The 25,054-nt window shown below is 39.0% G+C and overlaps 1 protein-coding gene across 1 annotated transcript in view; it reads right to left on the bottom strand.

The window, feature by feature from the left end:
- Positions 1-25,054, bottom strand: part of LOC133543296 (golgin subfamily B member 1-like) — a 44,304-nt gene that overhangs the window by 12,771 nt on the left and 6,479 nt on the right. The window contains exons 3-53 of the mRNA XM_061887781.1: positions 21,701-21,868; positions 20,459-20,549; positions 20,278-20,362; positions 17,524-17,730; positions 17,372-17,437; positions 17,200-17,277; positions 16,836-16,977; positions 16,549-16,754; positions 16,327-16,449; positions 16,171-16,251; positions 14,647-14,763; positions 14,289-14,414; positions 14,080-14,205; positions 13,880-14,005; positions 13,664-13,792; positions 13,476-13,583; positions 13,247-13,384; positions 12,989-13,126; positions 12,789-12,926; positions 12,549-12,686; positions 12,338-12,457; positions 12,181-12,255; positions 12,024-12,098; positions 11,867-11,941; positions 11,656-11,775; positions 11,499-11,573; positions 11,345-11,419; positions 11,178-11,252; positions 10,965-11,084; positions 10,809-10,883; positions 10,653-10,727; positions 10,499-10,573; positions 10,286-10,405; positions 10,131-10,205; positions 9,975-10,049; positions 9,763-9,882; positions 9,619-9,693; positions 9,421-9,528; positions 9,267-9,341; positions 9,063-9,182; positions 8,864-8,992; positions 8,718-8,792; positions 8,507-8,626; positions 8,297-8,425; positions 8,080-8,217; positions 7,458-7,541; positions 2,931-3,008; positions 791-948; positions 596-711; positions 365-519; positions 2-163 (exon numbers count right to left, since the gene is read on the bottom strand). Coding sequence (XP_061743765.1) covers positions 2-163; positions 365-519; positions 596-711; positions 791-948; positions 2,931-3,008; positions 7,458-7,541; positions 8,080-8,217; positions 8,297-8,425; positions 8,507-8,626; positions 8,718-8,792; positions 8,864-8,992; positions 9,063-9,182; positions 9,267-9,341; positions 9,421-9,528; positions 9,619-9,693; positions 9,763-9,882; positions 9,975-10,049; positions 10,131-10,205; positions 10,286-10,405; positions 10,499-10,573; positions 10,653-10,727; positions 10,809-10,883; positions 10,965-11,084; positions 11,178-11,252; positions 11,345-11,419; positions 11,499-11,573; positions 11,656-11,775; positions 11,867-11,941; positions 12,024-12,098; positions 12,181-12,255; positions 12,338-12,457; positions 12,549-12,686; positions 12,789-12,926; positions 12,989-13,126; positions 13,247-13,384; positions 13,476-13,583; positions 13,664-13,792; positions 13,880-14,005; positions 14,080-14,205; positions 14,289-14,414; positions 14,647-14,763; positions 16,171-16,251; positions 16,327-16,449; positions 16,549-16,754; positions 16,836-16,977; positions 17,200-17,277; positions 17,372-17,437; positions 17,524-17,730; positions 20,278-20,362; positions 20,459-20,549; positions 21,701-21,868 — 5,678 coding nt within the window. The remainder of the gene's footprint in view (position 1; positions 164-364; positions 520-595; positions 712-790; positions 949-2,930; positions 3,009-7,457; positions 7,542-8,079; positions 8,218-8,296; positions 8,426-8,506; positions 8,627-8,717; positions 8,793-8,863; positions 8,993-9,062; positions 9,183-9,266; positions 9,342-9,420; positions 9,529-9,618; positions 9,694-9,762; positions 9,883-9,974; positions 10,050-10,130; positions 10,206-10,285; positions 10,406-10,498; positions 10,574-10,652; positions 10,728-10,808; positions 10,884-10,964; positions 11,085-11,177; positions 11,253-11,344; positions 11,420-11,498; positions 11,574-11,655; positions 11,776-11,866; positions 11,942-12,023; positions 12,099-12,180; positions 12,256-12,337; positions 12,458-12,548; positions 12,687-12,788; positions 12,927-12,988; positions 13,127-13,246; positions 13,385-13,475; positions 13,584-13,663; positions 13,793-13,879; positions 14,006-14,079; positions 14,206-14,288; positions 14,415-14,646; positions 14,764-16,170; positions 16,252-16,326; positions 16,450-16,548; positions 16,755-16,835; positions 16,978-17,199; positions 17,278-17,371; positions 17,438-17,523; positions 17,731-20,277; positions 20,363-20,458; positions 20,550-21,700; positions 21,869-25,054) is intronic.

Raw genomic sequence — 25,054 nt, 5'->3', positions numbered from 1 at the left:
CTTGCTTCTCCATAGTCATTGTGGTCACGTCATCTTCCAGCCTCCTGTTATCTCGAAGTATCAGCTCATTATCACTTCTGAGTTGTGCCAACGCCTCCTGGTAGTCCGCCAACATCCTACGAGTGGTGAACTCCCTTTCACGGCTCTTTAGTTCTCCCTGCAGCTGACTGACAAAACATCAGGTTTACGCAGACAACCTAATGAGGCTTCATTGGGCTGCTTCTGTCTTTAAAAGATACTCACTGCAGAGGTCTTCGTCATTATTGTGGAAGTGAGAAACTTGTAGGATCTTTTCCTGACAAAAATGATTTGTGTCAAAGCGCTCAGATGAAAAACTACAGTACAGCACATCAATGTGGACAACCTTCATGGCGAGCTCCTCTTGGAGAATAGCCAGCCTTTTGGTCTTCTGCGCCACCTCCTCCTGCAGAGCGTCTTTCTTCATGCAGAGTGCAGAGAAAGAGATGTGAATAACTTCTGCTTCCTGCTTGTACAGGTAAACCTTCTGATTCTGTGCCTCTGGCATAAATAGACACACAGCAAAAATCAAGCACAAATATAACAATCAACTGGCTTGAGAAAGTCTAGTCTTTACCGATTATGTCCTCTAGTGTTTCCATTTGTGCATGAGCAGCACGCAACTCGTCCGTCTTTATAGAAAGCATTTCCTGGAGGTCCAAAAGTGAGGACTGAATCTGCCCCTGTTGTAGCCTTTAGACAAAATGACAAACAAAAGAAACATGGATCCCATCTTAAAACTTAATTTGATTTGTGTGTCTCCTATCAATACCAAAGGCGGGATGCTTCTGTTGTCCACCGATGTGCTTCAGACGCATCCGCATCCTGGACCAGCGGAGCACGCTGAACATCCATCTGCTGCCCCACATTCTCCTTGCTGTCTTTTAGTTCGTAAAGGTGAGAACACAGCTCCAGGTTTTCCTTCTCCAGCTTTTGGCCCAAACACACAACGCAAGGCAATGGCTAAACAAGAAATCCACGTAGGATCACATTGATCAACTCATGTAAGAACTTTGGGCTGTAAACTCTGAGGGAGGGGACCAGAGACACACACACACACACACACATCAGAAGACAAACAACCGTTCTTGTTGTGAACATGAGTCAACTCTTGGGTGAAGATGGCAACTGAGTCTGACTCTACAGTAAAGCACACCCCAAGCAACGGCGCTGCGACCCATTAGGTGTTTAAATACACAAGTAATCCTCCCAGAAAGCCTAGATCAGGGGTCGGGAACCTTTTTGGCTGAGAGAGCCAAGAGGCCAAATATTTTAAAATGTATTTCCTTGAGAGCCATATAATATTTTTTAACACTGAGTACAACTAAATGCGTGCATTTTTAAATAAGGCCAACATTTTTTTACTATAATAAGGCTCTTATTATTTTTAATAACATTGTTATTCTGAAGCTAACCAATAATAAATAAGATACTTCTTACCAGTAATGCGACCCTCCTGTACCTCGAAGAACAGCTGAGATGCTTGAGCAACCCCCAGCCTTGAATATGTACGGTAGAAAACTGCTAAGTGGATTAAAATGTATGATTATGTTTTATATTTTGAATGTTATTTTTAACACTGTGATTTCCAGCAGAATTATTAATTATCGTGTTAAGCAATGTCAGTTAAGATTTATCTGAGAGCCAGGTCTCCCGTCCAAAGGCAAAACCCAGTAACTCAATTTTGGTCAAAACTGAGCTGATAATAATTTTGGAGTTCCTAGGTGATATGCTTTACATTAGTGTATGCGATATTGTAATTTGTTCCATAAGTAAGCTGTTACGCGCATGGCAGGACCTAGCAACTACCACATAACCGCATGGATACAACAGAAAAACCTAGTATCTCAAGGGACCAATCGAAGCTTCTTTGTCAGTCGCCTTATTGTCTTTACTGAGACATTTGCACGAATGGGGGCCGACGGTCAACCTGATTATGTGATATTATGGCACGAGGGGATATTTGGAAGATTGGCCCAAGACGTTGCAAGCACCTTCATTAAATGTATTGTTTTTGATTCTTCCCCTTGCATACTCTTTCGGGCAGATAACTGTGGAGGTCAAAATAAAAACTGGACGCTGTACACTGCTCTTGCCCAATGTGCAAACGCAGAATGGGGCCCACCCGAGATTGTGATAAAATATCTGGAGAAAGGGCACACGTTCATTAGAGCAGATTCAATCCATGGCTCAATCGGCAAGAAAATGAAAGCTCAAGAAAACATCTATACATTTGATGACTTTGTAGATCTTTGTAAGACAGCATCAAGATGGATTGGTTTTCCTTTTTTTCCCCTCAAAATCAGCTAGACGTGAGTAACTAGGTTTTGCCTTTGGACGGGAGAGGTGCAGACATCTATAGAGCTACAGGTTCCCTACCCGTGGCCTGGATGCAGCTTTCAATGTTTTCCATAGTTAATTTTGATAGGTTGATTGGCAACACTAAAATTGGCCCTAGTGTGTGAATGTGAGTGTGAATGTTCTCTGTCTATCTGTGTTGGCCCTGCGATGAGGTGGCGACTTGTCCAGGGTGTACCCCGCCTTCCGCCCGATTGTAGCTGATATAGGCGCCAGCGCCCCCCGCTACCCCGAAAGGGAATAAGCGGTAGAAAATGGATGGATGGAATTTGCATCATACTTTTCGAAGAGCCAACATCATCTGCAGTGAACAATTGTTTTTGGTCTCTGTCTTTTGTCAAAGTTACACCTTTTGTAAAAACTTGGCCTTATTTTGCCAAACACAAATATTCACAACAGGGGACGCTGGGTCTCAAGAGGATATATGGAGTTTATCTGACTGTACGAGAAGGGAGCACAAACACATATTTACACACACAAAGTGAAATCAATTTTACGTATTAGGAAAAGTGGCATTGTTGAGAAACATCACACTAAACTGCTGTCATTCTTACTCTCTTGATGACTTTCTGCAGGTCAATTATCTTGTGTTCCATTCCATGTGCGCCCGGGAGAGCAGAAGGCATGCCAATCTGTAAAAAACATTTGACAAACTGTAGTTTTTTAAAGCAGATTCTATCTTATGTCTATGATGGGCCTCACATGGACAAAAGGTTTCAATTTCACAATCAATGTTACGGATAAGAAAATGCAGTGAAGACTAAATTTGCCAACACAATTTATTTGTAGTACTGTGCAAAAAGTCTTAGGCCACGATTAGCTTTGTTGGTTTAAGGACCAATATTAATGTTACCAAACATTGAAAAAATCTCATACAAATCTCAATCACGTGCCTTGACTCATTCTGTTGTATGAATGGCAACAGGTGGATACAAAGGTTAATTTTGTACCTTCTGCCATCTAATAGAAGAGCTTTTAATTGTTCTGCCTGTCAATACGTTGAAGGCGTGCCCCTCCCTTTACGCAGACCACACACTTAGTAAGGCCCCCCCCCATCTTTGTGTGAAAAGCTCCAAGTCAAATGTCAATTAATTAATGACAGGGCGCTTCATATGAATTTTTACCGCAAATTTATTCCTAGACCCTTCCTGCTCTGTCACCATTGAAAATACCGGTATACAAATTTCCCTTAAAGGCCTACTGAAACCCACAACAACCGACCACGCAGTCTATTAGTTTATATATCAATGATGAAATCTTAACATTGCAACACATGCCAATACGGCCGGGTTAGTTTACTAAATTGCAATTTTAAATTTCGCGCCGCAAAATCCTGCTGAGACGTCTCGGTATGATGTCGCTTGCGTGTGAAGTCACGCATTGTAGAGGACATTTCGTTCCAGCATCTTTCCCAGCTATAAGTCGTCAGTTTTCATCGCAAACTTCCACAGTATTCTGGACATCCGTGTTGCTAAATCTTTTGCAATTTGTTCAATGACAATGGAGACATCAAAGAAGAAAGCTTTAGGTGGGAAACAGAGCCGGTGTTTCATTGTTTACGTTCCCAAAAGATGACGGTGACGCTTTACTATGGAACAGAGCGGGCAAGCGAACACGGTTGGATTGGACCACACACAAAATACAGTGTATTATGCAGCGATCATTTCAAAAGATCGTGTTTCGAAGAGGGTCCCTTGCGAAAGACGGAGATGTGCATCGCCACCACTTGTCGACTGGTGCTGAAGAAATGGGCGGGGCTGACTTTCAGGTTGTACAGGTAGGACCATATAATCTCACTAAAACACTAGAAATACAATAAGCAGATAAAGGATTTTCCAGAATTATCCTAGTAAATTTGTCTGATAACATCTGAATCGCTCCCACTGTATAGTCTTTTTTTTTCTAGTCTTTCACTCTAACTTTCTTCATCCACGAATCTTTCATCCTCGCTCAAATTTATGGGGAAATCGACGCTTTCTCGGTCCGAATCGCTCTCGCTGCTGTTGGCCATGATTGTAAACAATGTTCAGATGTGAGGAGCTTCACAACCTGTGACATCACGCGCATATCGTCTGCTACTTCCGGTACAGGCAAGGCTTTTTTATCAGCACCAAAAGTTGCGAACTTTATCGTCTATGTTCTCTCCTAAACCCTTTCAGCAAAAATATGGCAATATCGAGAAATTATCAAGTATGGAATGGACCTGCTATCCCCGTTTGAATAAGAAAATCTCATTTCAGTAGGCCTTTAACCTTTCTCACCGTACCCAGTGATGCACTGGTCTTTTAAGCAAAATTTTTGGAGTAAAATTTATGGTGGTCATGAGGCTGAAAGGTTTGCTAAATTATGTTGTATTAAATTTGTGCCGTGGACCCTGAATTATTGCCAGTTTTTTTTCCCCACCAGAGTCAACCGCTTTGTTTTTCACCAAATTATTGCATATTTCCAAACTTACAAAGTAAATCTCTATGAAATTTTCAAAAAAGACGGATTTGAAAAAATATAATTTTTAAATAAAAATAACTAAATATCCACTCAGTGATGTCCAAACCGACTGGTGGATAGTGTAGCACGGTAACACGATACACCAAAAGCAGGTTTAGGCAGCTGAGTTCAGGGCATAACTTTTTCAAAAAGGGTCAAATATAAGACGACTATTTGAAAATCAATACGCAACCGGCCCACAAGGTGAGCTTCTACATAATAGGAGATCGATTTGACATTGTCATATCCCATGTATGTATACACACACTATATACTGTACATATTAGGGGTGTAACGTTACGTGTATTTGTATTGAACCGTTTCGGTACGGGGGTTTCGTTTCGGTGCGGAGGTGCACCGAACGAGTTTCCAGACGGACATATTAAGTAGCGTAAACAATACTCAAAATGCCGGACAGTGGACATGTCCTCTTTTCACCGGACATGTCCTTTTTTGCGGGGCTGTCAGGGCAGGATTTCTTAAATGCCTCAAATGTCCGGCATTTTGAGTTATGGTTGCGTGTATTAACAATGTACGTTCAGGGTTAAAAGGGGTTAAAAACAAAACAAATTATGCACGAAACAGCAGCAATTGTGAGGGAGGGGCAGAGAGCGAGAGAGTTATGATAAACGTGCATGCGTCTCCAGGCTCTGCCTTTTATCCATTGATTTATCATATTTAATTTTCTATTATCTATAGCAGGGGTGTCAAAAGTGTGCCCCGGAGGCCATTTGCGGCCCTCAGCTAATGTTTTAAAGGCCCACGGCACATTCTAAAAATACTATTAAAATAAACAAAAACATAAAAAAAGTGAAATAAAAAAGCTTGAAGGTTAAATGTAATTTAGAAAAAGTTGCAATGTTGACTAACAAAACAAAGCTGTTTTTTTTTTTTTTCAAACTGTCATTGCTCAAAACATAATATTGAACCAAAATCAATGTTATTATAAATTATTGACCTATTCAAGGTTTCAATTACTTCACATAAAAATATTCCACTAAGAAAAATATTTTTGGTGGAAAATTTTGCAAATTTGGTAAATAAATAACCCAAAAAATTATATTTTGTTGTTTTCTTACTGTACCGAAAATGAACCGAACCGTGACCTCTAAACCGAGGTACGTACCGAACCAAAATGTTTGTGTACCGTTACACCCCTAGTATATATACAAACACTATATTTAGATATATAGATCGAGTGTATACATACAGCTGTTTGGCCACAATTTGTTTGGAGGAGAAAAGGTGAGGCCTTTAAACCCAGGAACACCATTCCTACGTCAAGCATGGTGGTGAAAGTATTTTGCTCTGGGCTTGTTTTGCTGCCAATGGCAGTGGTGCTTTAAATGGGACAATGAAAAAGGAGGATTACCTCCAAATTATTCAAAACAACCTAAAATCCTCAGCCCGGAGGTTGGGTCTTAGGCGCAGTTGAATCTTCCAATAGGACAATGACTCCAAACAAACGTCAAAAGTGGTAAAGGAATGGCTAAATAAGGTTAGAATTAAGGTCTTAGAATGGCCTTTCCAAAGTCCTGATTTAAACGTGTGGACAATGCTGAAGAAACAAGTCCATGTCAGAAAACCCAACCAATTTAGCTAACCTGCACCAACTTTGTCAAGAGGAGTGGTCTAAATTTCAGCCAGAAGCTTGTGGAGGGCTACCAAAAGCGCCTTATTGCAGTGAAACTTGCCAAAGGACATGTAAGCAAATATGAACATTGCTGTATGTATACTTCTGAGCCAGCAGATTTGGTCACATTTTCAGTAGACCCATAATAAATTCATAAAAGAACCAAACTTCATGAATGTTTTTTGTGACCAACAAGTATGTACTCCAATCACCCTATCACAAAAAAATAAGAGTTGTAGAAATTATTGTAATCTCAAGACAACCATGACAATATTTTTTCCACAAGTGTATGTCAACTTTTGATCGCGACTGTGCATATGTTTTTTTTAAATTAATCGCGATTCTTATTGATTAAAAAAACTAAATCATCCATCCATCCATTTTCTACCGCTTATTCCCTCTTGGGGTCGCGGGGGGCGCTGGCGCCTATCTCAGCTACAATCGGGCGGAAAGCGGGGTACACCCTGGACAAGTCGCCACCTCATCGCAGGGCCAACACAGATCAAAATTATTTTATTTTTTTTAATCTGTCCTGGCAAATCATATTGATGATGTAGATGCCCATATCTGTTTTACTTAATTTCATATCGTTAGCAAACACACACACATATATGCATATAGCGGCATGGCGGGTACCAAATCCCTACCGCTGTGTCCTTGGGCAGGACACTTCAGTCTTGCCCCCAGTGGTAGTCGGAGGGGCCATAGGCGCAAACTGGCAGCCACGTGTCCGTCAGCCTACCCAGGGCAGCAGTGGCTACAAATGTAACTTACCACTACCGAGTGTGAATGTGGGGTGAATGAATGATGCGCTATATAATTATAATCTATATATATATATATATATATATATATATATATATATATATATATACACACACACCGTCCTCCATGAACCAGAAGTGGTAGGACTCTTGTTCTTATATAATGGTCCCCACAGCATAAATATGAGAGTAATGCTCACCTCCAATTCCTCCATCATTGCGTCTTTTTCTGCGGTCACCTGCTGGATTTGTTCTTTTGCCACTCTGAGCTTTTCTTTGAGGCCCTGTCCACACAAAAACGTTTAAGTGGGAACGGTAAAGTTTTGTATCGTTTCAGCCTTTCATCTTTCTGGGTGGCCTGAAACGATAAGGCTTCTGGGTGAGAAAGTCTGATGACGCTGCTTTGTCGTCATTGTTGTGGACAAGCAAACTACTACTTTTTTAGAAGGATGACATAGCCGTGCCGTCACGTGACCAGAGGAGATCAAAAATTCCACAGACGTATTCTAGCTTTGGTCAGCATGCTGCAGCTATTTTTGTTAAAACTCTAGGGAAAATAATTGAGAGTATTTTGGTTTTGTTTCCAGTTGTAAGTAAACAGCACCAGATTATTTTTTCTGCATTCTGAGTTTGTCACTCAGATTTGAGATTTCAGTGGATGAAGTTGAGTTGTCAGTTATTTTATGACTGCTTTTGCTATGGATTGGGAATTACTGCATACTGTATGTTAATTTATTCAAGACTGTTATAATGATGCATACACAGTGAATTGATTATAAAGACAGTTGGTACAACAAAACAGGGAGGTCCTGTACTACTAACCTTCACGTCTTCCATCAGTGAGTCTTTTTCAGCTATTATCTGCTGGATTTTTTTTTGGGCCAGTTTGAGCTCTTTTTTCAGGCTCAAAATTTCATCAGGTGCATGGAGGTATGATTGATCCTGTTTCATTTGTGCATGCTGCAGATCAATAGGTAATTTTGACAAATTTATGTCCTAAGATCCGTACGAAAAATGCAGAGATGCATCATCATCTAACCTCAGTCGATTCCATCAGCGTCTCTTTTTCCTCCATCACCTCTTGGACTTTTTCTTCCGCCAGTTTCAGCTCCTCTTCCAAGTTTGCAATCTCCACAGACTTCTGTTCCTCATTCTCCAGCTGCTTTTGCTATGGATTATGAAATATAATGTATTCAATTATGTAAAGATCCATCATGTGTAACAACAATCCAAGTCCTCACGTACTAACCTTTAGTACTTCCAATTCTGCATCTTTTTTTGAAGCCACCTCTTGGACTTTGTCTTTTGCCAGTTGAAGCTGCTTCTTCAGTTTTAGGATTTCTGCAGCTGTTGCGTTATCCTTCTCATGCTGTCAATGTTTTGAATTTGGAATGTGTGTATTATTCATTTATGTAAAGACCTAACTTGTGTAACGCCACTCAAAGTCCTCCAGTATTTACCTTCGGTTCCTCCATGTCTGCATCATTTTCTGAAGCCAAATCTTGGACTTTCTCTTCTGTCAGTTTGAGCTGGTTCTTCAGTTTAAAGATGTGTGTATCATTTATTTACGTAAAGATTCAACACTCCCGAGTCTTCCTGTACTAACCGTCATTTCTTCCAATTCAGCGTCTTTTTCATCTGTCACCTTTTGGACTTTTTTTTCTGCCAGTTTCAGCTCCTCTTCCAAGTTCGCAATCTCAATTAACTTCTGTTCCTCAATCTCCAGCTGCTTTTGCTATGGATTTTGAAATATGATGTATTGATTGATTTAAAATTCCAAAAAGTGTAACGATCTAACTACTAACCTTCAGTTCCCCCAATTCTGCGTCTTTTTCTGAAGCCACCTCTTGGACTTTCTCTTTTGCCTGATTCAGCTGCTGCTTTAGTTTTAAGATTTCTGCAGATGTTGATTTGTGCTTCTCATGCTGTCGATGATTTGAGTATTAGATTGTGTATGATTAATTTATGTAAAGATTCAACATGTGAAATACAAAGTCCTGCATACTTACTTTCAGTTCTTCCAATTCTGCATCTTTTTCTGAAGACAGCTCTTGGACTTTCTTTTCTGTCAGTTTGAGCTGGTTCTTCAGTTTTAAGATGGATTATTTATTAATGTAAGGTTCCAACATGTGAAACAGCACTCAAAAGTGGTCCAGTACTAACCTTCAGTTCTTCTATTTCAGCATCTTTTTCTTGGACTTTCTCTTGTGCCTGATTAAGCTGCTTCTTCAGTTTTAAGATTTCTGCAGATTTTGAGTTGTGCTTCTCATGCTATCGATGAGTTGAGTTTTGAGATGTGTGTATTATTCATTCATGTAAACATACATGTGTAATGAGACTCTGAAATCCTCCAGTACTTACCTTCAGTTCCTCCATTTCTGTGTCCTTCTCTGACGCCAGCTCCTGGGCTTTATCTTCTGTCAGTTTGAGCTGGTTCTTCAGTTTTAAATGTGTGTATTATTAATCCAACATATGTAACAACACAAAAAGTAATCCACTACTAACCTTCAGTTCTTCCATTTCTGCATCTTTTTCTGAAGCCACATCTTGGACTTTCTCTTGTGCCTGATTAAGCTGCTTCTTCAGTTTTAAGATTTCTGCAGCAGTAGAGTTGTGCTTCTCTTGCTGCCAATGAGTTGAGTATTGAGATGTGTGTATTATTCATTTATGTAAACATACAACATGAGTGATGAGACTCAAAGTCCTCCAGTACTTACCTTCAGTTCCTCCATTTCTACGTCTTTCTCTGAAGCCACCTCATGGACTTTCTCTTCTGTCAGTTTGAGCTGGTTCTTCAGTTTTAGGATGAGTGTATTATTCATTTATGTAAAGATCCAACATATGTAATAACAAAAAAGTTCTCAAGTACTAACCTTCAGTTCTTCGATTTTTGCGTCTTTTTCTGAAGCCACCTCTTGGATTTTTTCTTCTGTCAGTTTGAGCTGGTTCTTGAGTTTTAAGATGTGTTATTATTCGTTTATATAAAGATCCAACATATGTAAAACACAAAAAGTCATTCACTACTAACCTTCAGTTCTTCCATTTCTGCCTCTTTTTTTGAAGTCACCTCTTGGACTTTCTCTTTTGCCAGATTAAGCTGCTTCTTCAGTTTTAAGATTTCTGCAGATGTTGAGCTGTTGTCCTCATGCTGCGGATGATTTAAGTTTTGAGATGTGTGCATTAGTCCTTTATGTAAAGATGTAATATGTGTAACGACACTCAAAGGCCTTTGGTACTTTACCTTCAGTTCCTCCATTTCTGCGTCTTTCTCTGAAGCCACCTCATGGACTTTGTCTTCTGTCAGTTTGAGCTGGTACTTCAGATTTAAGATGTGCATATTATTCATTTATATAAAGATCCAATATATGTAACACAAAAAGTCCTACACGACTAACCTTCAGTTCCTCCATTTCTGTGTCTTTCTCTGAAACCACCTCATGGACTTTTTCTTCTGTCAGTTTGAGCTGGTTCTTCAGTTTTAAGATGTGTGTATTATTCATTTATGGAAAATCCAACCTATTTAACAACACAACAAGTACTACAGTACTTACCTGCAGTTCTTCGATTTTTGCGTCTTTTTCTGAAGCCACCTCTTGGATTTTCTCTTCTGTCAGTTGGAGCTGGTTCTTCAGTGTTAAGATGTGTTATTATTCATTTATGTAAAGATCCAACATATTTAACAACACAAAAAGTCCTTCACTACTAACCTTCAGTTCTTCCATTTCTGCCTCTTTTTTTGAAGCCACCTCTTGGACTTTCTCTTTTGCAAGATTAAGCTGCTTCTTCAGTTTTAAGATTTCTGCAGATGTTGAGCTGTTGTCCTCATGCTGCCGATGATTTGAGTTTTGAGATGTGTGCATAATTCCTTTATGTAAAGATGTATCATGTGGAACGACACTCAAAGTCCTCCGGTACTTTACCTTCAGTTCCTCCATTTCTGCGTCTTTCTCTGAAGCCACCTCATGGACTTTGTCTTCTGTCAGTTTGAGCTGGTACTTCAGATTTAAGATGTGCGTATTATTCATTTATATCAATCAATATAAAAATCCAATATATGTAACACCACAAAAAGTCCTACACGACTAACCTTCAGTTCCTCCATTTCTGCGTCTTTCTTTGAAGCCACCTCGTGGACTTTGTCTTCTGTCATTTTGAGCTGGTTCTGCAGTTTTAAGATGGGTGTATTTTTCATTTATGTAAAGATCCAACACATGTAACACAAAAAGTAGTCCAGTACTTACCTTCAGTTCTTCGATTTTTTCGTCTTTTTCTGAAGCCACCTCCTGGGCTTTCTCTTCTGTCAGTTTGAGCTGGTTCTTCAGTTTTAAGATGTGTTTATTACTCATTCATGTAAAGATCCAACATATGTAACAACACAAAAAGTCCTCCACGACTAACCTTTAGTTCTTCCATTTCTCTGTCTTTTTTTGATGCCACCTCTTGAACTTTCTCTTTTGCCAGTTTAAGCTGCTTCTTCAATGTTAAGATTTCTGCAGATGTTGAGCTGTTGTCCTCATGCTGCCGATGGTTTGAGTTTTGAGATGAGTGTAATATTCCTTTATGTAAAGGGTAACATTTTTAACGACACTCAAAGTCCTCTGGTATTTACCTTCAGTTCCTCCATTTCTGCGTCTTTCTCTGAAGCCACCTCATGGACTTTCTCTTCTGTCAGTTTGAGCTGGTACTTCAGATTTAAGATGTGCGTATTATTCATTTATATAAAAATCCAATATATGTAACAACACAAAAAGTCCCACACTACTAACCTTCAGTTCCTCCATTTCTGCGTCTTTCTCTGAAGCCACCTCATGGACTTTGTCTTCTGTCACTTTGAGCTGGTTCTTCCGTTTTAAGATAGGTGTATTTTTCATTTATGTAAAGATTCAACACATGTAAAAACTCAAAAAGTACTCCAGTACTTACCTTCAGTTCTTCGATTTTTGCGTCTTTTTCTGAAGCCACCTCCTGGGCTTTCTCTTCTGTCAGTTTGAGCTGGTTCTTCAGTTTTAAGATGTTTTTATTACTCATTTATGTAAAGATCCAACATATGTAACAACACAAAAAGTCCTCCACTACTAACCTTCAGTTCTTCCATTTCAGCATCTTTTTTTGAAGCCACCTCTAGGACCTTCTCTTTTGACAGATTAAGCTGCTTCTTCAGTTTTAAAATTTCTACAGATGTTGAGCTGTTCTCCTCTTGCTGCCGATGATTAGAGTTTTGACATATGTGTATTATTCATTTATGTAAAGGGTAACATGTGTAACGACACTCAAAGTCCTCCGGTACTTACCTTCAGTTCCTCTATTTCTGCCTCTTTTTCTGAAGCGATCTCATTAACTTTCTCTTCTGTCAGTGTGAGCTGCTTCTTTAGTTTTAAGATTTCATCAGATGCTTTTGAGATTTCCTGTTCTTTCTGTTGCCGCACTTGCTAAATATCAATAACTTTTTTTATTGTCGAGTTGGGTTATATTTGTCAAATAAACATGATGGAAGTATAGATGCATACCATAGGAAGTATTTCGGTACTAACCTCCAAATCCTTCGCCAGTGAGTCTTTTTCTGCAGTCACCTGCATATATTTTTCTTCTGCTAGTTTCAGCCCCTCTTTCAGATTAAAAATGTCAGCAACTGTTTTTGAGTCGCGGCCGTCACTCTGCAGCTGCCTTTGCTATGAATGACGTGTATTTGTTTCAGATCCAATGCATAGATATGAAACAACATACTACTAACCTTGAATTCTTCAATTTGTGCAACTTTTTCATCCATCACTTTCTGGATTTTGTCTTTTGCCTGCCTGAGCTCCTCTTTTAGGTTGGAGAGTTCCTCAGATGTTGTCAAAGTATGTTGCTCATGCTCCACCTCCTTTTGCTAAAATTAGTGAATTAATGTAATGTTTTGGCAAGTTCAAAACTTGTGGACCGCTGCACATAATGTCTGTGATATGAACTACTACAATAGATTTTACACAAAAAGTCCTGCAGTACTAACCTTAAGCTCTTCCATCAGTGAGTCTTTTTCAGCCATTACTTTCTGGATTTTTTCTTCTGCCTGTTTAAGTTCTTCTTTGAAGTTTAACATTTCCTCAGATGCATTTAAGTTCAACTGCTCCCGTTCCACCTGTATTTTCTTGGGAGTCGTGTCATTTTAGCAACTTCATGTCTGTCCTATTTGTGACGATCCGTTCAAAATAATTACAGATGTGTCATCAGTTACAAACCTCAGTTACCTTCGTGAACTGCTCAATTTTTTCTTTGGCCTGTTTGAGCTCCTTTTCCAAGTTAGAAATTGCAGCCGACTGCTGTTCCTCCTGCACCAGTTGCATTTCCTATGAATTGGGAAATGTTGTGTATTTATTTATGTAACATTCAACATGTGTAACAACCCAGGCAGTCCACTGGTACTAACCTTCAGTTCTTCTATATGTGTGCCTTTTTCTGAAATAACCTCTTGGACTTTCTTCTCTGCCAGATTAAGCTGCTCCTTCAGTTTTAAGATTTCAGCAGATGTTTCTGAGTTGTGCTTCGCATGCTGCCGCTGAATTTCCCATGGCAATCCAGTGTTAACAAATGCATTATATTGTAAACTATATCATGATGTATTTAAATTTTATACAAGTCCGACCTTCAACTCTTCTGCCAGTGAGTCTTTTTCAGCGGTCACTTGCTCTGTTTTTGCTTTGGACAGTTTGAGCTCTTCTTTTAGTTTTGAGATTTCATCAGATGTTTTTGAGAGATCCTGTTGACGCTGCTGCTCCATTTGTAAGAAATTGATAGGTCTGATTAGATTTGCAAAATATCATGCCAAAACAAGTCCGTACCAACCGTTAATTTCTCTCTCAGTGACTCTTTTTCAGTCGTTGCTTGCTGGGTTTTGTCTTCTTCCAGGTTGTGCCCCTTCTTAAGGGACTGTATTTCTAAGGTGTGGGCCTCACACTGTAGCTGCTTTTGCTGTCGTTCAAAAGAAATGTCAAAAGTTATACAGAGATGTGTCGGAAAAAACGAATGTACATCAAATGTCCTGCTGTACTAACTTGAACTTCCTCCACTGCTGAGTCTTTTTCAGCCGTCACCCGACGGTTATTTTCTTCAGCTAGTCTGAGCTTCTCTTTCAGGCTTATCAATTCCGAGCTGTGTTGCTCACACTGCAACTCCATTTGCTAACATTTGAGAAATCCAAACTTGAAAATACATAAACAGGAAGTTCTACTTTTTTACATTTTCAGCTTTGTCAGCAAGGCAATCGCATGTATTGGCTTAGTTTAACGCCGGATTCCTTTCTAGACAAAAACCCTTCTGGTAATAAAAGTCATACTGTAGCCTCTGCCATGACAGTCAAAAGCGTGTACCGTTATAGCACTAGGGACTAATAATTATTATTACTATACTCACCTGACATTTATTCATAAATGACTCTTTTTCACCCAACACCAGCCGGAGTTTTTCTTCTATCTGCTTACGTTCGTCTTTCAGGTTGAGGTTTTTAGAAGCTTGCGTGAGTTGCTCTTGCTGTGAAATGATAATGATCAAAAACATTGGCAGGCATAGGTCAGTTTAGACAACACTTGTCGAAAAATTATTTTTTTGTGTACTACATGGAGAAAATTAAGAAGAGCTTAAAACAGAAGACTGCATAAATGTCTAAACATCTCCAGCCTGCAATCTGCTGGGGTTTGGAACACTGGTCCATAAAAAAAATCCCAAATGATTTAGGGGTCCTTTTGTGCAAAACCAACTTTTCTTACCTGTTGGAACCTGTTGTGTTTTTGGGATCCCCATAAATCCAGATATTTATAAAACAATCTTGGCTTCTTACAAAATTGCTCCAAACAATTTTTGAATTTCAGAAGTTAGTGACGTATTTTGCCTTAGTCGGTGGCTATCTCCATATATGTTAGATGTTTACCCGAAAACCTTTGCGTTAGTCCAACATTTTCATCTAGTTGTAATCCAAAGTTGTAGTCAATAAGTTCCTTATTTTTGTCTATCCTCTTGTTGTGGGGCAGACTGCACATGCATGCTGGATCCTCAGTTTTTGTAATAAAAAGCTGAAACTCAAAAAATTTGAATATCGTGCAAAGAAGATCTGACCAATCTAAGTCTATGAGCACGAACTGATGAAGCCTACTTGGATGAGCGGCGAAACGTCTTCTAAAACAAACCAAAAAGTCCAGTTGCAATCAATTGAATGCCCTGAGATGACAGTGACCTGGATGAATGCGAACCTTCATAGACATGTGCAAAGGTTCGTTTTTCCAGCAATTAGATTTACAAGGTGAAACTAGTATATAACATGGGCTAACCACATGCAACTAAACATATTTCAAATCTTCTTTTGATATAATTTTGAAGATTTCCTCAGAAAATTGTGGATTTTTAAAAACTTTAAGCCACTATCATGGAAATTATAACAAAGGTTTGACATATCTCACTTTCCATGTGAGGAGTATATTTCATACATAGTTTAACATTTAAAGTTGAATTGCTGACATGAATGGAAAATATATAATTTTATTTTAGTTCACCTACATATCTTTCAGTAGACTCAATAAAGAAGCCCTAAAAACTAAAACATGGCGGTGTGGTGACTCAACACGTAAATAAAACCACCCGCAAAAGCGGCACATTCTAAAGAGAGTTTGTCAAAAAGCAGCTTAAAACATGATCCATGCCAATTTTTGTCCAGAGAACCACCATTAGATGTTAAGTAGACCACAAGGAAGTGTTTTACATATAGAAAAAAAAAATCATAGTATTACCCCCTAAGATCGAGTAGTTCTAGCCAGTAAGTTAAAAGCTGTAGGCTGTCAACTCATTGTCTAGCACATTGTCTTAAGGTGTTTGGAAGTGATGTTCATACGAGGCAAGGCCACTCTAGCTGCCATACAGACATACAAGAGAGCCATTGGTACTAACCGTATTGTTCTCCATAGCTTCTTCTTTTTCATCCGTCACCTGCTGGATGTTTGACTCCATCCATGCTGAGCTTTTCGTCTGCTGCAAGTGTTTTTGTTACTGGTTTGGAAATGTTGCGTGAAGTTAATGATTCAGTTATTAAATCAAATCTCTGACCTTCAGTTCTCCCATCAGCGACTGTTTTTCAGCTGTCACCTGCTGGAGTTTTTCATTGGCCAGTCTGAGCGCATCTTTCAGATTCAATATTTCAGCAGATGGATTAGAGCTTTTGTGGTCATGCTAAGGAAATATAGTGTTGACCAACGAGTCCAAACACAGGAGTCAAGATCCTGCAGCTTCTTTGATTCTTTTCTCTTAAATTTAATTAAAATTGATTACCTGGCTTTTTGGACTCTTCTGCTTGCCTGGACTGTGACTGGGGCTACTTGCTACAAAGACTTTATAGTGTTCAACTTCCTGTCGATAGTGATCCCTCTCCTCCTCTAGACTCTTGACAAAAGCATCCAGACGAGATGAAGAGCACGCCAATCGGCAAATGCCATATCTGTTTCGCATGCCCTCCAAATCCAGGACTAAGACTTTTTCTGGAAGACAGCGATTTTGATCACCAATTAATTCAGGAAGACAAAGGACTGCATTAACAATCAGCAAGCAATGCAGCTTACCAAATGACATCAACTTCTCCACTTTGTCCTGCAGTCTGCTTTTCTCAGCCCCGAGGAAATCCACCATTCCCTCCAATTTCTTATTCTGTCCTCTCAGCTCTACCAACTGTTCTCCAAGATGAGATTTTATGAAATCCAACTCCTGAAACACAAATTCCCATTATTCAGAATGATAGCAATAACAAAAGTGAGACAAATCTTGTTCCACTGGAGTACACAAATGCTTTCCCAGGCCAGCTATGACAACATAGTCCCTCCAGCGTGTCCTAGGCCTGCCCCAAGTCTCCTGCTGGTTGTACAAGGCAAACGGCCAGGTAATACTATATGTTATTGCACGTTCAAGACCATATCAAATCAGCCTTACACTGTGGGCGACATTCTGAATGTCAACTTCCTTCGTTTCCTGTCCATGTTCATCTGCGGAAGCAAGAGTTTGGCCATCCTAGAAAAACAGAATTATTGTGTGTTGGATAAAGAAATATTGTTATAGCTCATACAACTTGGTTTCAAATGAAAAATAAAACTGTGTCCCTCACCACACTTATTTTCCCCAGTTCATCCTCCAAATCTTTAATCACTTCTTTTTGCTTTTGCACAACTTCCTGGAGGAGAAAGGTACCAATTATCACTTATGGATTTAGTTTATTTTCTACAGCTTGTTTTCTTCCAGGCCTTCCCACTATCTCACATTCATATCTTGAAATTTTGTATCAGCCGTTTTCAACTTTTGCTTGTTGTCTACTTCCATCTGCCTGGCGAGGTCAAGTATGGCCACGAACTCGCCGCACAGCTCACGGTTCTTTGAGGTGAGGTCAGCTACTTTGGTGGAGTATTTCTGCTGCACTCCCTCCAACTTCCTCTTTAGTTGGTTGTTGGCCTCTTGCAGGTCGTCAATCTAAGTAACAAACACGGCAACAAACTTGAGAAAACTAGGCAAGGCAAAAAAATATAAATTAAATAATGATTAAAAATAATCATTCAAATCAATTCAAATATAATAAAATCCTCATAAAAACAATTATAATTAAAATCAAAGAGTGTAGATAAAGTACCTTCTGTGTATTTAAAATGGAACTGCACGCTTTTTTTTTTTAATTGTGCCTGTCATTCACAATTTTTATGTAAGACAAGAACACATTTTTCCTTTTCCATGCATTCTAAGTCGGTAAATATGGCAAGTACGAGATGGCTAACAATGTAACTAATGTGAGTACAATATTTCGTCAATGGTAAAAAAAAAAAAGGGGAAATGGGGTATATATCGCGTATAGCGCTTTTTTACCTTCAAGGTACTCAAAGCACTTTGACACTATTTCCACATTCACCCATTCACACACACATTCACTCACACTGATGGGGGGTAACTGCCATGCACGGCCCTAACCACGACCCATCAGGAGCAAGGGGGAAGTGTCTTGCTGAAGGACACAACAGACATGACTAGGTTGGTAGAAGGTGGGGATCAAACCAGGAACCCTCAGGTTGCTGGCTTGGCCACTCTCCAAACTGCACCACGCCGTCCCCAATGAAACCCTTTAAAAAAACATCCAAAAACCGCCAACAATTTACACCAGGTGACCTGACTATATTTAGTGGCGCATTGATTAAATAGAACTAATAATCTTATGCAGACATGAGATGCTGCAACGCCTCTGAGATGGTAGCAGTTACTTCTAGATTTTAAATCATGCCTCCCACCTGGATAGTAGAAGGCCGTTGACATAAACCAAAAAGTTTGTAACTTTGACATTCAACTAATTATACCTAGAGATGGCGAATTACAAAAATACGCTGGTTTGCAGCATTTTCTTTTTTTAAACCTGGATGAGGATTATGTATAATTCTTCATCTAAACCCAAAGATATAAACCACCCATCAGTCGACATCCCAGTAGGAGCAGACATTCTACAGTAAATGTTTGTTTTATTATGTTTGTAGTTTGTACATCTTTTTCAACACTCAGCAATGCTCCTGCATGATGCTTAGTGTTTCACTAAAGCTGGATCTGTTTAGCACACGGCCTCTAAGACGTGTAGCTTATTCTTGTTATATTCAGACTCAAAAATATAATGCTCTTGATCATCAATTGTCCTTTAGTCTTTGTTGTCTACCATGAAGTCTTTGTTGTCTCCCATGAAGTCTGCCATTAGTAAGGAAAAGTGAATGTTGTGATGCGGCTGTGAAATCAATAAATAAGCCGCCGTATGCTTACAATGAGCAAAATAGGTAAATATTACATGTTATTATAAATGTGTCTGTTACTACATTACATACAGTATATCCTTACAGCGGGTATATACAACGATGACGGAGACTTTGTGGAATTGTGATTCTTTTTCCCCCCACGAAAACATTCAAAACTTTGTAAAACAACCCTCCCATTACAACAAATACACTTCTTAGGCATTAATAAAAGGTGGAAGGTTAGAAAACTCAACACAAAATGGAATACAATGACTAAAAAAAACAATAGTAAGCCTGGAAAATAGAAATATAAATAAATGATAAAATGATAAATGGGTTGTACTTGTATAGCGCTTTTCTACCTTCAAGGTACTCAAAGCGCTTTGACACTACTTCCACATTTACCCATTCACACACACATTCACACACTGATGGAGGGAGCTGCCATGCAAGGCGCCAACCAGCAACCATCAGGAGCAAGGGTGAAGTGTCTTGCTCAGGACACAACGGACGTGACGAGGTTGGTTCTAGGTGGGATTTGAACCAGTGACCCTCGGGTTGCGCACGGCCACTCTCCCACTGCGCCACATATAAACACACAAACTATTTGTATGTACATTTTAGAGTAGTATCACAAATAAAAAGCTATTACTAATAATGAACATCAAAAAGACAAACAAAAATAAAGAAAATAAACCACATAACCGAATTGAAATTCATAAGAAAGACAAAATTACTCACACTTGCTTCATCTTGACCTATTTAAGAAAATTGTAGCTGCCCAAATCCAGGCTACCATCCCAGCAGCCAAATGTAATTATATATAGTCCGATCATACAATTTGGTACTCCGCTACGCACAGGTGGAGAGCTGTGGGTGATGGGGAGGACATAGGCACTGAGGATAGGATTACATCAGCAGCCGATGCTGCATTACTACAATACCTGAGGACGGAGGCTTTTGGATGTTTTTTAGAGCGCTTTATATGCGACTCCCATTGGGTCCATTGTTAGCCGACTATTGCTAGCGTTTACTTACGAGTTAGAAGGCCTTTGAAAAAAAAAAAAAAAACAGTGTTCTTGTCATACATAAGGATTGTGACTGACAGGCACGATTCCCCAAAAAGTGCAGGTCCCGCTTAAAAAAAGAGCAGCAGTATTTTTAGCCTGGATTTTAACATATCCTAAACACAGGCCTCTCTCACATCTTCTGAACTTGTGTTCTCCATGACAGTCACATATGTCTGTCGTTTACTCACATGATTATTTAAGAATTCTACTTGTCCCCGGGCATTTTCCAGATCCGCTTTTAATTTTGCCGATTCGTCATGCAGTTCAAAGATCCTACAATTGAAAAGTCAATAAAGTTAATTGCTTTAGGATGTCAGGCAAACTCAACATCTGCAATCATCACGCACGTCGTATCGTTTCATCTTTTACCTTTTATCTGCCTGCTGCAAAAGTTCGGCTACATACGCATCATCAGGATGAGGCGCGGACCGAGGAGAATGAGGGCTGATCCTTTTTTCATCTGTATTAAAATTGTGCTTTATTGCTTTTCTTATTTTTACTGTCATTAATACAGTGGGTACAGAAAGTATTCAGATCCCTTTATATTTTACACTTTGTTTTATTGCAGCAATTTGCTAAAATCAAAAAGTTTAATTTCTCATCCCTTGACAGAAAAAAAAACTAATATATAATTTTTCTTAAATGTATTTGAAAAGATAAAAGTGAAATATCACATGTTTGTAAGTATTCAGACTCTTTGCTGTGACAATCATATTTACTCACATGCTGTCCATTTCTTCTGATCCTCCTTGAGATGCTTCTGCTCCTTTATTGGAGTCCAGTTGTGTTTCATCAAACTGATTGGACTTGGTTAGCAAAGGCATACACACAAATACCTTACAGCTCACAGTACATGTCAGAGAAAATGAGAATCATGGGGTCAAAGGAACTGCCAAATGAGCTCAGAAAGAGAATTGTGACAAGGTGCAGATGTGGCCACGGTTAGAAAATAATCTCTGCAGCATTTAAGATTCCTAAGAGCACAGTGGCCTGCCTAAACCCGAAATGGAAGAAATTTGGGACGTCCACAATTCTTCCTCAACCTGGCCGTCCAGCCAAACTGAACAAACGTGGGAGAAGAGTCTTGGTGAGAGATGTAAAGAAGAACTCAAATATTACCGTGGCTGAGCTACACAGATGCAGAGATAGTTCCACAAAGTCAACTATCAATCAATCAATGTTTATTTATCTAGCCCTAAATCACAAGTGTCTCAAAGGGCTGCACAAGCCACAACGCAGCCCTCCACCAGTCGGAACTTTATGGCAGAGTGGCCCGACAGAAGCCTCTCCATATAAAAGCCCGCAAAGAGTTTGTCTAGAAGCACATGAAGAACTCTGAGATTATGAGAAATAAGATTCTCTGGTCTGATGAGATCAAGATGGAATTTCTACTCAATACGCAGCAAAGGGTCTGGATACTTATGACGGTGTCTTATTTCAGTTTTTTTTTTATAAACACATTTGCAAAGTTTTCTGCATTGGAGTGTTCATTAATAAGAAATGAAATGAACTTTTTTGATACAGCAAATGGCTGCAATGAAAAAGGGGTCTGAATACTTTCTGTACCCACAGTAGTAAAACACATTGCAGACACTGCAATCCAAGGCCTACCTCCCGCCTGCACCACTGCATTTGAATTCCTTTTCCGCAGTTGACGGACAGTCTTAGCTTTCTCTTTGCTGTCCTTCTCCAGGTAGCGAACCTGCTGCATATACTGCTTGTTCAGAGACTTCAGGGAAGACAGCTCATCTTCCTGCTTTGTGATGAAGATTTTCATCTCTGAAACAAAACAGAGGTGGTTTCATGGTGTCTCCATGGCCTGAGGATTAGGGGTGTAACTGTTTATTGATATTTCGATAGATCGATTATAATCCAAAAATAAAAAAAACTCAATCTGTTCTCGGCTTGTTGGACGCCCAGAAGATATATATCGATCTACTGCGATGAGCTGGCGACTTGTCCAGGGTGTACCCCGCCTTCCGCCCGATTGTAGCTGAGATAGGCACCAGCGCCCCCCGCAACCCCAAAGGGACTAAGCGGTAGAAAATGAATGAATGAATATATCGATCTAACATTGATTTAAAATATAGCCGATTTTTTCGAAAATAGAAAACATTGGCTTTATGAACAACATACTTTATATAAAGTTGTTGTTAGCACTTAAATCATTAAAGATCGTAAACATTACTCAAAAAGATCAAAGTCGGCGCTCCCCAAAAGGCAACTTGTACGTTTTTTGCTCATCTTTTTGTACTGAGCTCAAATGATTAACTCTGAATTTTTTTTTTAATGATCGGGCGACCTTAATAAACAACATTTTGGACTTTTTGATTCAGCTACACTGGAGTCCTTTTCCGAGCAAGCATGCTATGCTAACTAGATGCTCCGACAGCTGCAGAAGGGTGCAAAAGGCGACAATAAGCCCGAAACCAAAGCGCGACAGACGGGGAGGAGCTGACCATAGTTAGTTAGCTCTTTCAGTTACACTACTGACAACCCCGCAGGCACAATACATTGATGCAACATTGATTAGACACACGTCCTTTAAAAATCACTTCAAAACAATGTTGCAAAACAGTTGTATTCGTACTTTGAGACAACACTGATATCAACTGTTAAATCCACGATGTTAGTTGGGAAATTACCAAATTTCAAAGGTCAAATTAACATCACAACCTGGCAATGATTAAACGTCGTCAAAGAGCATGTTGTTTCACCGTTGTAATTGTGTTGTAGAATATTGGTTGGAAAATGACAAATTCAATGGTCAAATCACGGTCAGAACCCGACGGTGATTAAACGTTGTCAAAGAGAATGTTGTTTCAACGTTATGTTTGAGTTGCTCCACGTTATGACCTTATTCAGCAAGTTTACAGTGTTGTTGCAATGTCACGTGCCTGCTGGGAAATTCATAATAATCAATCAAATGAAGAAAAAAATAAATAAAACAATCAACAGTACTAATAATTAAAGTAAATTATCAATAAAAAGGAGCAGAAAGAAGTTAAAAACTTGTATCATTCCTCTGTTCAGTATGTGCATCCATCCATTTTCTACCGCTTCTCCCTTTCAGGGTTGCGGGGGGTGCTGGAGCCTATCCAAGCTGCACATGGGTGGAAGGCGGAGTACACACTAGACCAGTGGTCACCAACACGGTGCCCGCAGGCACCAGGTAGCCCGTAAGGACCAGATAAGTAGCCCGCTGGCCTGTTCTAAAAATAGCTGAAATAGCAGCACTTACCAGTGAGCAACCTCTATTTTTTAAATTGTATTTATTTACTAGCAAGTTGGTCTCGCTTTGCTCGACATTTTTAATTCTAAGAGAGACAAAACTTAAATAGAATTTGAAAATCCAAGAAAATATTTTAAAGACTTGGTCTTCACTTGTTTAAATAAATTCATAAATCTTTTTACTTTGCTTCTTATAACTTTCAGAAAGACAATTTTAGAGAAAAAACACAACCTTAAAATTATTTTGGGATTTTTAAACACATATACATTTTTACCTTTTAAATTCCTTCCTCTTCTTTCCTGACAATTTAAATCAATGTTCAAGTAAATTTATTGTTTTTATTGTAAAGAATAATAAATACATTTTAATTTAATTCTTCCTTTTAGCTTCTGTTTTTTCGACGAAGAATAGTGTGAAATATTTCTTCAAACTTAATATGATTAAAATTAAAAATATATATATTCTGGCATATCTAGAAAATCTTTAAAATCAAATTTAAATCTTACTTCAAAGTTTTTTGAATTTCTTTTAAAATTTTTGTTCTGGAAAATCTAGAAGAAATCATGATTTGTCTTTGTTAGAAATATATCTTGGCCCATTTTTTTATATATTCTAACAAAGTGCAGATTGGATTTTAACCTATTTAAAACATATCATCAAAATTCTAAAATTAATCTTAATCTGGAAAAATTACTAATGATGTTCCATAAATTGTTTTTTTTATTTTTTCAAAAAGATTCCAATTAACTAGTTTTTCTCTTTATTTTTTTCGGGTGAATTTTGAAGAGTCGAAATTGAAGATAAACTATGTTACAAAATGTAACTTTCATTTTTTTGTGTTTTCTCCTCTTTTAAACCGTTCAATTAAATGTTTTTTCATCATTGATTCCCTACAAAAAACCTTGAGTAAAAAGGAAAAAAAATGTACGACGGAATGACAGACAGAAGTACCCATTTTTTTTATATATGTAGAGATTTATCTATTAAAGGTAAATAGAGCAAATTGGCTATTTCTGGCAATTTATTTGTGTATCAAACTGGTAGCCCTTCGCATTAATCAGTACCCAAGGAGTAGCTCTTGGTTTCAAAAAGGTTGGTGACCCCTGCACTAGACAAGTCGCCACCTCATTGCAGGGCCAAGACATATTCACCCACTAGCGCCAATTTAGTGTTGGCAATCAACCTATCCCCAGGTGCATGTATTTGGAGGTAGGAGGAAGTACCTGGTAAATGTAAAGTAAATGGTAAATGGGGTATACTTGTATAGCGCTTTTCTACTGACAAAGTACACAAAGCGCTTTGACACTATTTCCACATTCCCCCATTTACATACACATTCACACGCGCTGCCGTGCAGGGGCCTAACCACGACCCATCGGGAGCAAAGGTGAAATGTCTTGCTCAAGGACACAACGAACACGACTAGGACGGCGGAAGCTGTGGATGAAGTTACTGGCACGGCCACTCTATCACCCAAAAATAATGGACGGACTTTAAACTTCCGCGGCAAGACTCGGGAAGGAGGAACGACTGCCCTCATTAAACATACATGATGCACGGTAAGATGATTTCAAACTCCTGCTCTAAAAATGTGGAATATCTGACTCTGAGGTCAAGGGCATTTAATCTGCCCAGAGAACTGCAATGTGTTATTGTGAGTGTCGTGTACATAATGATGAAAGAAATGCATGACATGATCACTGGGCATGAAAATACATATCCGGACGTCACAG

The sequence above is a fragment of the Nerophis ophidion genome, linkage group LG26 (genome assembly GCF_033978795.1).
Source record: "Nerophis ophidion isolate RoL-2023_Sa linkage group LG26, RoL_Noph_v1.0, whole genome shotgun sequence".
NCBI classification, from domain to species: Eukaryota; Metazoa; Chordata; class Actinopteri; order Syngnathiformes; family Syngnathidae; genus Nerophis; species Nerophis ophidion.
This window is presented reverse-complemented; position numbering and strand designations above follow the sequence as displayed.